At 34.4% G+C, this 12,562-nt stretch overlaps 1 protein-coding gene across 5 annotated transcripts in view; it reads right to left on the bottom strand.

The window, feature by feature from the left end:
• The window catches only part of LOC128244766 (piezo-type mechanosensitive ion channel component 1-like), a 102,372-nt gene extending 91,934 nt beyond the window's left edge, over positions 1–10,438 (bottom strand). For all 5 annotated transcript variants that reach the window (XM_052962831.1, XM_052962829.1, XM_052962830.1 and 2 more), the window contains exons 1-4: positions 10,358–10,438; positions 5,437–5,542; positions 4,385–4,480; positions 3,465–3,596 (exon numbers count right to left, since the gene is read on the bottom strand). In XM_052962831.1, coding sequence (XP_052818791.1) covers positions 3,465–3,596; positions 4,385–4,480; positions 5,437–5,509 — 301 coding nt within the window. In that variant the 5' untranslated portion in view covers positions 5,510–5,542; positions 10,358–10,438. The remainder of the gene's footprint in view (positions 1–3,464; positions 3,597–4,384; positions 4,481–5,436; positions 5,543–10,357) is intronic.
• Positions 10,439–12,562: the final 2,124 nt, after the last annotated feature.

Here is a 12,562-nt window from a genome sequence, read left to right as displayed (position 1 = left end):
CATCTCAGGGCACCTATTAGAATAAACTGTTCCTAAGCAATGGCCAAACCTTATTACCCAATAGACTCATAAAACAATACACACCTCATCTCAGTGCACCTATTAGAATAAACTGTTCCTAAGCAATGGCCAAACCTTATTACCCAATAGACTCATAAAACAATACACACCTCATCTCAGTGCACCTATTAGAATAAACTGTTCCTAAGCGATGGCCTAACCTTATTACCCAATATACTCATAAAACAATACACACCTCATCTCAGTGCACCTATTAGAACAAACTGTTCCTAAGCAATGGCCAAACCTTATTACCCAATAGACTCATAAAACAATACACACTTCATCTCAGTGCACCTATTAGAATAAACTGTTCCTAAGCGATGGCCTAACGTTATTACCCAATATACTCATAAAACAATACACACCTCATCTCAGTGCACCTATTAGAATAAACTGTTCCTAAGCGATGGCCAAACCTTATTACCCAATAGACTCATAAAACAATACACACCTCATCTCAGTGCACCTATTAGAATAAACTGTTCCTAAGCGATGGCCTAATGTTATTACCCAATATACTCATAAAACAATACACACCTCATCTCAGTGCACCTATTAGAATAAACTGTTCCTAAGCGATGGCCTAACGTTATTACCCAATATACTCATAAAACAATACACACCTCATCTCAGTGCACCTATTAGAATAAACTGTTCCTAAGCAATGGCCAAACCTTATTACCCAATATACTCATAAAACAATACACACCTCATCTCAGTGCACCTATTAGAATAAACTGTTCCTAAGCGATGGCCTAACGTTATTACCCAATATACTCATAAAACAATACACACCTCATCTCAGGGCACCTATTAGAATAAACTGTTCCTAAGCAATGGCCTAATGTTATTACCCAATATACTCATAAAACAATACACACCTCATCTCAGTGCACCTATTAGAATAAACTGTTCCTAAGCAATGGCCTAACGTTATTACCCAATATACTCATAAAACAATACACACCTCATCTCAGTGCACCTATTAGAATAAACTGTTCCTAAGCAATGGCCAAACCTTATTACCCAATATACTCATAAAACAATACACACCTCATCTCAGTGCACCTATTAGAATAAACTGTTCCTAAGCGATGGCCTAACGTTATTACCCAATATACTCATAAAACAATACACACCTCATCTCAGTGCACCTATTAGAATAAACTGTTCCTAAGCGATGGCCTAACGTTATTACCCAATATACTCATAAAACAATACACACCTCATCTCAGTGCACCTATTAGAATAAACTGTTCCTAAGCAATGGCCAAACCTTATTACCCAATATACTCATAAAACAAAACACACCTCATCTCAGTGCACCTATTAGAATAAACTGTTCCTAAGCGATGGCCTAACGTTATTACCCAATATACTCATAAAACAATACACACCTCATCTCAGTGCACCTATTAGAATAAACTGTTCCTAAGCAATGGCCAAACGTTATTACCCAATATACTCATAAAACAATACACACCTCATCTCAGTGCACCTATTAGAATAAACTGTTCCTAAGCGATGGCCAAACCTTATTACCCAATATACTCATAAAACAATACACACCTCATCTCAGTGCACCTATTAGAATAAACTGTTCCTAAGCGATGGCCAAACCTTATTACCCAATATACTCATAAAACAATACACACCTCATCTCAGTGCACCTATTAAAATAAACTGTTCCTAAGCAATGGCCAAACCTTATTACCCAATATACTCATAAAACAATACACACCTCATCTCAGTGCACCTATTAAAATAAACTGTTCCTAAGCGATGGCCAAACCTTATTACCCAATATACTCATAAAACAATACACACCTCATCTCAGTGCACCTATTAAAATAAACTGTTCCTAAGCAATGGCCAAACCTTATTACCCAATATACTCATAAAACAATACACACCTCATCTCAGTGCACCTATTAGAATAAACTGTTCCTAAGCAATGGCCTAACGTTATTACCCAATAGACTCATAAAACAATACACACCTCATCTCAGTGCACCTATTAGAATAAACTGTTCCTAAGCGATGGCCTAATGTTATTACCCAATATACTCATAAAACAATACACACCTCATCTCAGTGCACCTATTAGAATAAACTGTTCCTAAGCGATGGCCTAATGTTATTACCCAATATACTCATAAAACAATACACACCTCATCTCAGTGCACCTATTAGAATAAACTGTTCCTAAGCGATGGCCTAACGTTATTACCCAATATACTCATAAAACAATACACACCTCATCTCAGTGCACCTATTAGAATAAACTGTTCCTAAGCAATGGCCAAACCTTATTACCCAATATACTCATAAAACAATACACACCTCATCTCAGTGCACCTATTAGAATAAACTGTTCCTAAGCGATGGCCTAACGTTATTACCCAATATACTCATAAAACAATACACACCTCATCTCAGTGCACCTATTAGAATAAACTGTTCCTAAGCGATGGCCAAACCTTATTACCCAATATACTCATAAAACAATACACACCTCATCTCAGGGCACCTATTAGAATAAACTGTTCCTAAGCGATGGCCAAACCTTATTACCCAATATACTCATAAAACAATACACACCTCATCTCAGTGCACCTATTAGAATAAACTGTTCCTAAGCAATGGCCTAACGTTATTACCCAATATACTCATAAAACAATACACACCTCATCTCAGTGCACCTATTAGAATAAACTGTTCCTAAGCAATGGCCTAACGTTATTACCCAATATACTCATAAAACAATACACACCTCATCTCAGTGCACCTATTAGAATAAACTGTTCCTAAGCAATGGCCAAACCTTATTACCCAATATACTCATAAAACAATACACACCTCATCTCAGTGCACCTATTAGAATAAACTGTTCCTAAGCAATGGCCTAACGTTATTACCCAATATACTCATAAAACAATACACACCTCATCTCAGTGCACCTATTAGAATAAACTGTTCCTACGCAATGGCCAAACCTTATTACCCAATATACTCATAAAACAATACACACCTCATCTCAGTGCACCTATTAAAATAAACTGTTCCTAAGTGATGGCCAAACCTTATTACCCAATATACTCATAAAACAATACACACCTCATCTCAGTGCACCTATTAGAATAAACTGTTCCTAAGCAATGGCCAAACCTTATTACCTAATAGACTCATAAAACAATACACACCTCATCTCAGTGCACCTATTAGAATAAACTGTTCCTAAGCGATGGCCAAACCTTATTACCCAATATACTCATAAAACAATACACACCTCATCTCAGTGCACCTATTAGAATAAACTGTTCCTAAGCGATGGCCAAACCTTATTACCCAATATACTCATAAAACAAAGGTCAAGAATGTTCTTAAGCAAAGCCACTCACAGTTTGGAAACATATGTCCATAAGGCTTATTATGGTTGGCAATGGCAGACAGGGTGATGTGGAATACCGCATGTGCTAGGACTGCCAACAGACCCACTATAAACACCAACTTCATGTACAACCCAGTACCGCCTGGAATAGAAAACATTTCATTGTTTCACACTCCTGAAATCCGATTTAATTTGTTATTCTACTGTGCAACATTATTATTGATCCATATTTGCCCTTACTCAAAGGTAAAGGATTATTTACCGGAAATCTAATCTTCAGGCTATGAACATTCCAACAGGATTAACAAGAACAACTTTGTAATGTAACTGGGGCTTTAGACTGAATGCTTTGGTATTTTACAAACATGTACACAAGTACAAAGATAAAATTACTTTAGGCCTCAGCTTATTATATTTTTAAACATAAGTCAAAAATATTTTTTAACAAACTTATTTCAATAAAGTTGACTCAGTGACGGCAAAATGTTTTTAAAAATGCCACCTGGAAGATTGTTCATTCACACAAGGCATCACTTTTCAAAACAACATTCCAGTAAACCATTAATATGATTAACCTCTAGCATTAGAATGGGAATGCAAGTTCATGTTAAGATGTGCACATACCCATAGCATAAGAATGGGGAACAAGAGTTAACATATACACACACCCCTAGTTTAAGAACAAAGTTGCCAGTTAATGTTAAGATGTATATGTACATATACCCCTAGCATAAGAATTGAGATGCAATTTCATGTTAAAATGTGCATATACCCCTAGCATAAGAACAGGGACACATTTCGGATAAAACGGTGTCACAAGTTTATATTAAGATGTACACAAATCCAAATAGCATAGAAAGGACGCAGGCATTTTTTTCGACGATAATCTGGGGTAAAAAAGTGCATCCTATGCATAGTATAATATAGTACCTCTGATGGTGATGGCAGTGGGAGACTGGAGGAGCGGACCCAACAAGAGGAAAATTGTGTACAGGAAGGACAGGGCGTTGAAACGCACCACAGCTCCTGCAACATGCAATATTAATCAGTAATAAACATATATCATTTATACATGTACATCTTGCTTAACTTCACCACGGCTTCTGCAGACCTGAATGCAGAACTATAAAATTAACAGTAAACATACATTAAGCTGTTTATTTTTTCATGTATTTGTGATAGAGACTTGCTTTAATGTATTTCTTATTTTATAAAAGAAATACCGTATATCATAATCAGTAACCAACCAATATAATAAATTCTCTACATCATAATGACAATTTTAGATAAACAGTTTGATATGTACATGTTATGCACTCTGTCCTTAATTGCTGACATTCTTTTGCCCTCAAATAGACCAGCATTGGCACCCTTCTGCCTTCACAGAATTCAGACTGACAAATATTTATTTCATTCTCCTTAGAAATTATTATAATATTATAGATCCATTCAAACTTAAAATATCAAGCAGCTTAATAAACTTAATATTATTTCAATTAAAGGCCTAGTTTAAGGAATGTTTGGCATGATAATCCCCTGCTGTGCATCTCCTGCTAATTGCACTGGTGTCACAGTAGGGGCCAATTTCCTGTGTATTCGATTATTGGCTCATGGCCATTTAGGGTCCATTTTCATAATAAAACATCCAAAACTGCACAGCAGTATACTCAGATTGGAGATCTGATAAGACAATTAGTCAATAAAATTAAGATCAATTAACAGAGGTTGTGTACAAATACACGTTGTTGTTTTTTTGTTTTTGTTTTTTTTGTTGTTGTTTTTTTTTTTTGGGGGGGGGGGGGGGTCACTTATAGAAGGCTTAAACTAGGCCTTCAAACACAATGTCTAACATTTACTATCAGATTGATAATGTTCAAGTTCTCCACAGCCCAATACAAAATGCCGTTCCCTTTCTCTCTTCTGCAGCACATACATTGTCCAATTTATAGCCTACATGTAACTATTTAAAACCCAATACGTACCTACAAGTAGCACACATGGCAGTAGTAGTCTGAACAGCAGGTAGCAGACGACCCGCACTGCTTTCGTAGCCATCTTCTACTTTACTGATATCCTTCCATGCACATACTTTGTAAAACAAAACTCATTGCATTAATAACATGTTTACATAATTCAATAACTGCCAAGATATATTGGTGATTGCTTCGTTCATGCGATCAAATTTCAATCCCTCTTTTGTACCCATCTGTTGACAATTGATTCAGTTTCAAAATAAAATTTATATATATACTCATATTATCACTGAAAGTGTTTATTGTTCAATCAATTAAGGTATTAGTACATTTTTCCAATTAAGAATTTGATAATAGTCCATTGTAACACATTTAAAGACATGTTGAAGTTTTTATTCTATTTCCAAAGAGATTCTTTATCAGTACCAATTTCAGTGCCGAAAAAATATTTTTTTCATATATAGTATATTTTAGATGAAACTGCAAAATCTCTTCCTTTTCAAAGCAGTGATTTTTTGGGGAATCATTTTTACCGCCTGTGCCTTGCAAATTGGGAAAAAAGTTGGCTTTGAGAAAAATACAAAATTATATAGGCCATAATAGCTAATAAAATGGCAAATATACATGTTTTAACTTTTTTAAGCATACATTATGCTGTGAAAGAGTAAGTCTTGTCAAGATATTGTCTATATTTCAAGAAATTCATTGTTTTTTTAACGTAATCTCCATTTATCAGATTGGGAAAAAAATATAAAACATTTGGGAAAAATGGACAGTTTTTTGCAACGGGAAACAGCCTTTAGAAGGCAGTAAATTGCACACAAAAAATCACTGCAAAGCAAACAGAGAGTCAGTGCAAATTATGGTATTTTAGAAATTATCTAGCAGAAATAACTGTGCAAGTCCTGTACAACTAAGACAATCTGACAATATGCATTATGTTTATAGTCCATGTGAATAAGAGGCCCATGAGTCTTTTCAGAAATTATGTTATTGACATATATATATATATATTTGTGGTGTCCATATAGAAGATATAAGACCTTAGACAAATTGGGAAATTTTGCTATATGTAAAATTAACAAATTCGGAAAAAGATTTCAGGACATTGTTGTCAAATCGGGACACAGTACTTGCAAAATAATTTCAAGTCGTGTAATAATTGGCAATATAGGGAATAAAAATACTCAACAAAATCATCATTTAGGGCAATATTTCTCTGTGAAATTTAGAACCATGAAGTCACACAAAAGTACTGATAAATGCATTCATAATTGTAAAAAAACAATAGTAATTTGTTCCGAATGAATTGTTCCCGCGCTAACACCCCAGCTAAGGGGTATTGTTTATTTAAAGTCAAGAAGACAGGCTTTCGTGGCAGTGATTTCATCTCATTTGGGAATTTTTTCTTGAAATTGTGAAAAGATATACATATCTGGCATTGGGAATGGGTCAGATAAAATGGCCTGCACTACCATCACTTCAATGGTGACTGCAGTGAAGCAATTGTAAGTGCCATTATTGGTCCTGATGTTTGCAATATTAGAAGCTCTTCAAAGTTAGATGGATAATTTGATATCAGGTCCTTTAAAGGGACTGTACACCAGATTGGCACCAAAAAAAGTTTTTTTCTTTAACGAATGTCATGACAATTATCTAATAGAATGTGTTACGCTTTGATATCATAATTGTAAAAAAGAGAAGCAAAATGTAAAAAAATAATTGTGTCGGAGACCGGGTTCAAACCCGTGTCGCCAAAATTGCAGTCCAGCGTCGTATCCACTGTCAGTGTCAGTGACTGAGCTATGACCACGTAATAACACCGACTAGCCAATCACGCTTATGGAATGAATTCTACCTGGTAGGCATACCCAGTATTCTTTTTTAATGGAAAAATATGAAATAACTGCTAAACTTAAGTAAATTGTAAACTATGTGGTACTTCAGTTAGTAAGTGTCAATGCATTGTACACATTGATGCCAAGTTTATGTCAGTTTTCGACAATTTTCTTTTTTTCTCGCTATTTTATTATACGGAGTACAGCCCCTTTAATATCCCTTGTGCTAAACGTTTCTTCAGCAAAAAAAAAAAACCTAACGAAAAGATAGATGCTTGTCAGTGTTTTTCTGTAACAAGGTTTTACCTAAATGTACATTTTGTTAACAATGAAGACATTCTTAAAATCGGTCATTTTTTAAAACAAACTGTATTAAAGGTATGGTTAATATAGGTTTATGTGTATTTGAATTTTTTTTATTTCTGTTTGTGAAATTAAATGTAATTTTAAATATCTATGTTCACCTTATCCTTAGTATTAAAGATAAAGCCTGAAATTCATATTGAACAAAATGCAAGAAGTTATGACGTTACTGTTGATATCAATATTGCGCTTCAATCTGATTAACGCAAGGTCATATAACCAATGATAAGCGAAGTTACAAATTTCAGCTATTCTTTTAAACAAACGTTTGTTGTCGGTTACATTTCTAAAAGAATAAATACTCAATTGTAGAAGATACTGCTAAATCTTAATCATAATGAATAATTAGTTAAAATGTAAATTCATACATGTGATATTTTCTTGGGTCGATTCCGGGACACTCGTCGTAATGTCAACGCACACTAGGGGGGTCTGGGGGCATGACCCCCCTTAATTTCTTTTAAATGGGGAACGTCTGTGGTGCATTCTACAGCATATCTGGGGCTATTTTAGTCGTTTTTAACGTCGGGAAAATGTACCTATTTTGACTGCCAAGAAGTATTTTTTACTGGACATGGTTTGTTTTTTTCTGCATTTTCTTGAAAAAATAAAACCATCAGATATTTTCCCAGGCTTTAAATGAAGTGCTAACCAGAATATGCAGTCTACTTATGGTTTCATCAAAACAGGAAATAAAAAACTATACGGGCACCTGTTTTCCCGCGCTTTTGAGAACATGCTTTACAAAATATTTAATTTTTCATCACATTTAAAACGTTTGCAATTTATGACATACAATATTTTCCAGACAATCAAGAAGATTTCCCAGTCGATGAGCTTTTTTCCGTTTAGAGATGCATATAATTTTGATAGAGACGTGTCTGTCTCATGTCTTATGAATAATATACACAACGATAGTTCGAAAAAAAGTTCAAAACACTAAAATTCCTTATGGATGCGCAAGTTGTTTAAAGTATAATGACGTATCGACTTTGAAATTTGAATGGAATATGGGATGTTTTCCGTGTTTTAATTTTGTTTTTTTACTCATTTTGTGACTTTCTTTGAACTAACCTTCATGCTTGTTTGTCGGTAAAATGTGTGAAAAATATCAATTCATCAATTAAAAGCAATCATTTATAAGACCAAACAAATCCATATGGAAACAATGAATTTGTATACAAGAACCCTCCCCGACTCGTTAAGCACAACAATAGGCCAATAGATCAATTATTGGGTGATTGACGATGACCTCGACGACACACGTACCAATTAACGGATTAGTGTCAACATGTCCTGTGTTTTACGACCAGTGTCCCGGACAGGCAAAATAGCCGACTTACATTGGTAAAATTAAGATAATGGATTCCGAGATTTTTTTTTCGTTTTTTTTTTATGACTTTCCGGGAATCGATTAGCGAAAGCAGCCAAAGGACAGGAACCATCGGAAAAGAGTTGAGTGTTCGGGTGGTTCCACCCTTCGTTCGCTTTCGCTAATCGATTAAGGCGAGCCGGGTACTGCGTCATTTTGACAGAATAATGTCTTGTGATAATTCGCATTTTGAAGCATTTTCGTCATATACTGTTTCTCTCGACAAGAATACCAGTTTTAACGTGTATATGACGGGCCACTGCATATATGAGCCAGGTATTTTGTTTGTAGCTTACGAAGAAGTTATAATTGATCTTTGTTTACATTTTCGCCCGGCGAACATTCTTCACTTGTTTCATATTACAGTATAGGGTATTTTTGAATTTTGTCAAATCTCATTTTATGTTTATATAAATGGCAATGTATTATATTGATAATATACATGCTCAAGTATGTATAAAATAATTTTGGCAAGTTGAAATTATTTATTGTGACTTTAATAAGCCTTTGTCATCAAGCCACTGTGTATTGCGTCTATAAAATATAATAAAAACAAGAAAAATAACCAGATAATGTAATTTTATATTAGTTCCGTACAAAAAAAATAAATATCCAACGAATAATTATGAGTTTGACTGGTTTTCTATACTTCATTCTGTCAAAACATAACGATATATACATGAAGGGCAACTGCAAGGCTGCAGTTCACAATTTTACAACCATCCGAACATTTATGAGGTATATCTCGAAGCTTGTCGGAGGTGGCAGAGTTATTACGATTGGGTCGAGTTGTTCCGCTTGGCATAATTGCTGTCTGTGTCAGTCAACTTTCGTTTTATTGGAAAGGTAAATAATGTGTTTTAATGCATTAAATGCTTATTTTGTGCAAAAAAACTTTTCACTTACATGGTTAAATATGAAGATAAACCTTTATGGTAAATTTCAGCCATAAAATACTTCACTAAATACAATTTCAATATTTTTCAAAACACTCCCGTATTTTGCACAATCCCGTTTAGACGTTAGGGATTGTAAGAATTCCGTTTAACACGTCTATTATTTTAGACTACAGGGACAACATAAAAATGTCCAAATGATAAACAAAAAAAGGGTTCATTTGCTAAAAGGTTGCATTGTTTTCAATCAATGGCGAATTCATTCTAATCCATTTAACATTTACACAACCATACAAAACAATACTGTATCAAGCTTAAAACATTGGATATACGAAACATTTGGGTACGAATCTTTCGATGAATAATATTCCCGTGTTTTCCATTGTCAGCGCATAACACGTAGCCAAAGTAATTATAAATATATACACTTTATTATTAAATCATGTTTAATGCAAACTTACCAAAAATTCGTATTAATTGACAAAAAAATCACAAGATGCACAACTGTCAACAGTTTCGAAGAAACGCTCGATTATTCCAACATTCGTTAATCGATTAAAATTTTATCTTTCCCGTAGATTTCCGTACCAATTTAATCTTTCCAAAAAATTAAAAAAGAATGCCTGGAAGTATCTATCTATCTCTGAATAATGCCAACTCCTCTTCAGAGTGTTACTTACATGAACGGTCCGTGCCGGCTTGTTAGTGAAAAGTGAAAAATAAAACACTGATGAAGCAAAATCAACATCAGAATAGTGAGAATTGGAGTATAAAAAGAAAACTTGATAAAAGTGATTGGTGAACTGGTAAAAAGATAAATGGAGTAGGGTTATTGGTCCCAGATAATGCTAAGTTGGTTTTGACACAAATGCTATACTACCTGTAACTCCAAACATTATTTTTACAGTATATCAACGAAAAAAAGTCATCCGAAACTACATGTTTACAGAATTTACAGAAATGTAAATTAGAAATAAATACATTGCATACCGATAAATGTATTGCCGCAAAATTCATATTATTATTGCGTGTGCTTGCTATTCAAAGGAAATATATATATGAGACTACATGCATATATTTTACAGTTGTTTAAAGGGAACCGTTCACGTTTTATAGGGTCATACATCGGAAATAAGAACTTGTGTAAAAGTAGAGCTTCAATGTAAAACGTTGATCGTTATCGAATAAAAGGGAAAAGCTATGCTGTATTTCGCTGAAAAGCGTTCGTTGCGCCATTGAAAATTGAACGATTTTAGTCCTTGATTGACAATAGTCTGTTCATTGAGTATCTGCAAATCGCTGTTAAGTGTTTTTACACAAACGAAAGTAAAATGACCTAATATCAACAAAATGATTAAAAAATAGTTGCTAATGTTACCGTTCGCTGTAGGCGGATGTGCGTTCATGGTATATAACATTCCGTTATAGACGGAAGTGCGTTCATAGTACGTTGATGTTCTTGTTTGGTAATATGCAAATTAGTAATGCCCGGGCTCCGTGTGGAATGAGAATTTACTGTATATATTAAAGACCAGTCGACCCATTGAGGGTTAATTAAGCATGCTTTTCCCTCAAGGGATCTGTTGGCCTTGTTTGGTCTCGCACGTTACACTACCATAACATTTGTTAACGAGCCCATTTTGATGACTTGGCTGCTAGATTTGTCCTTTTGTAATTTTCCTGTATTTTCATTGATATTACAGATTTTGAAGGTCTGCAATGGAATTTTTTTTTCTTTTCTGAAGGTCTGCAAGAAGACTTTCGATTAATTAAGATCTGCAAGGGGCATTTTGATCAGTGAAGATATGCAGGGGATTTTTGGAAGGTGAAGATCTGCAATAGGACTTTTGTAGTTATGAAGGTCTGCATGGGAACTTAAACTACTCTTAAACAGGTATATTCTCATTTTCATCCTTGCAATTTGTTTTTTTCAAAAATGATTGTATACTATAGTGTCGATAAACAGTTTCAATAAAATCGAGCCTGGTGTGTTCTCACCTTGGATGTATTGTATTTGTATCTCTCAAATAAGACGATTTAGGACGATCGGAGTTTCGGATTTTTTTTTTTCAAAAATATAAAACCACGAATTCAAGTACCCACGAAAATGAAAATTTTCGGAAAACCATGAAATTTCATGCCAACGAATATAAATGATTTCACAGTATATCAATTCAAGCTATGTTTGAATAATACACTAGCTTGTTCTTTTTGGTGTTGATGTTGGCCATCGACCGATTGTACACATGCACGCTTTTATAGGAACTGATTGAATCCTGATAATTATATTGATTTCTCTTCTATTGCATTGTGTGTTAATGTATTTCTTGTTTACTCCGACTGTATTTCTGGCAATTGTCTTCTAGTCATACACACCAACAACATCGGTACAGCATTGTTGGAAAATGGACATGCTCCTTGTTTTCTTTTAGTAAATTCAAGTACACTTGATTGAATATCCAGACCACCTAATGCGGCAACACGAGCCGTACATCTACACTAAAGAGTACACTTATTAATAGTGCACTACGATTGAATTTAATTGATATGATAATAACACAAAACAGCTGAAGGGTATAAAACAAAAGCAAAGCGAACTATTCTGAGCGTAAATAACCATTGCTTATTGCAATTAAGATAAGAAGTGGGAAAAAGAGCTTTCAATT

This window comes from Mya arenaria, chromosome 8 (assembly GCF_026914265.1).
Source record: "Mya arenaria isolate MELC-2E11 chromosome 8, ASM2691426v1".
Classification (NCBI taxonomy): Eukaryota; Metazoa; Mollusca; class Bivalvia; order Myida; family Myidae; genus Mya; species Mya arenaria.
The sequence above is the reverse complement of the archived record's forward strand: the minus strand, read 5'-3'. Positions and strand labels throughout refer to the sequence as shown.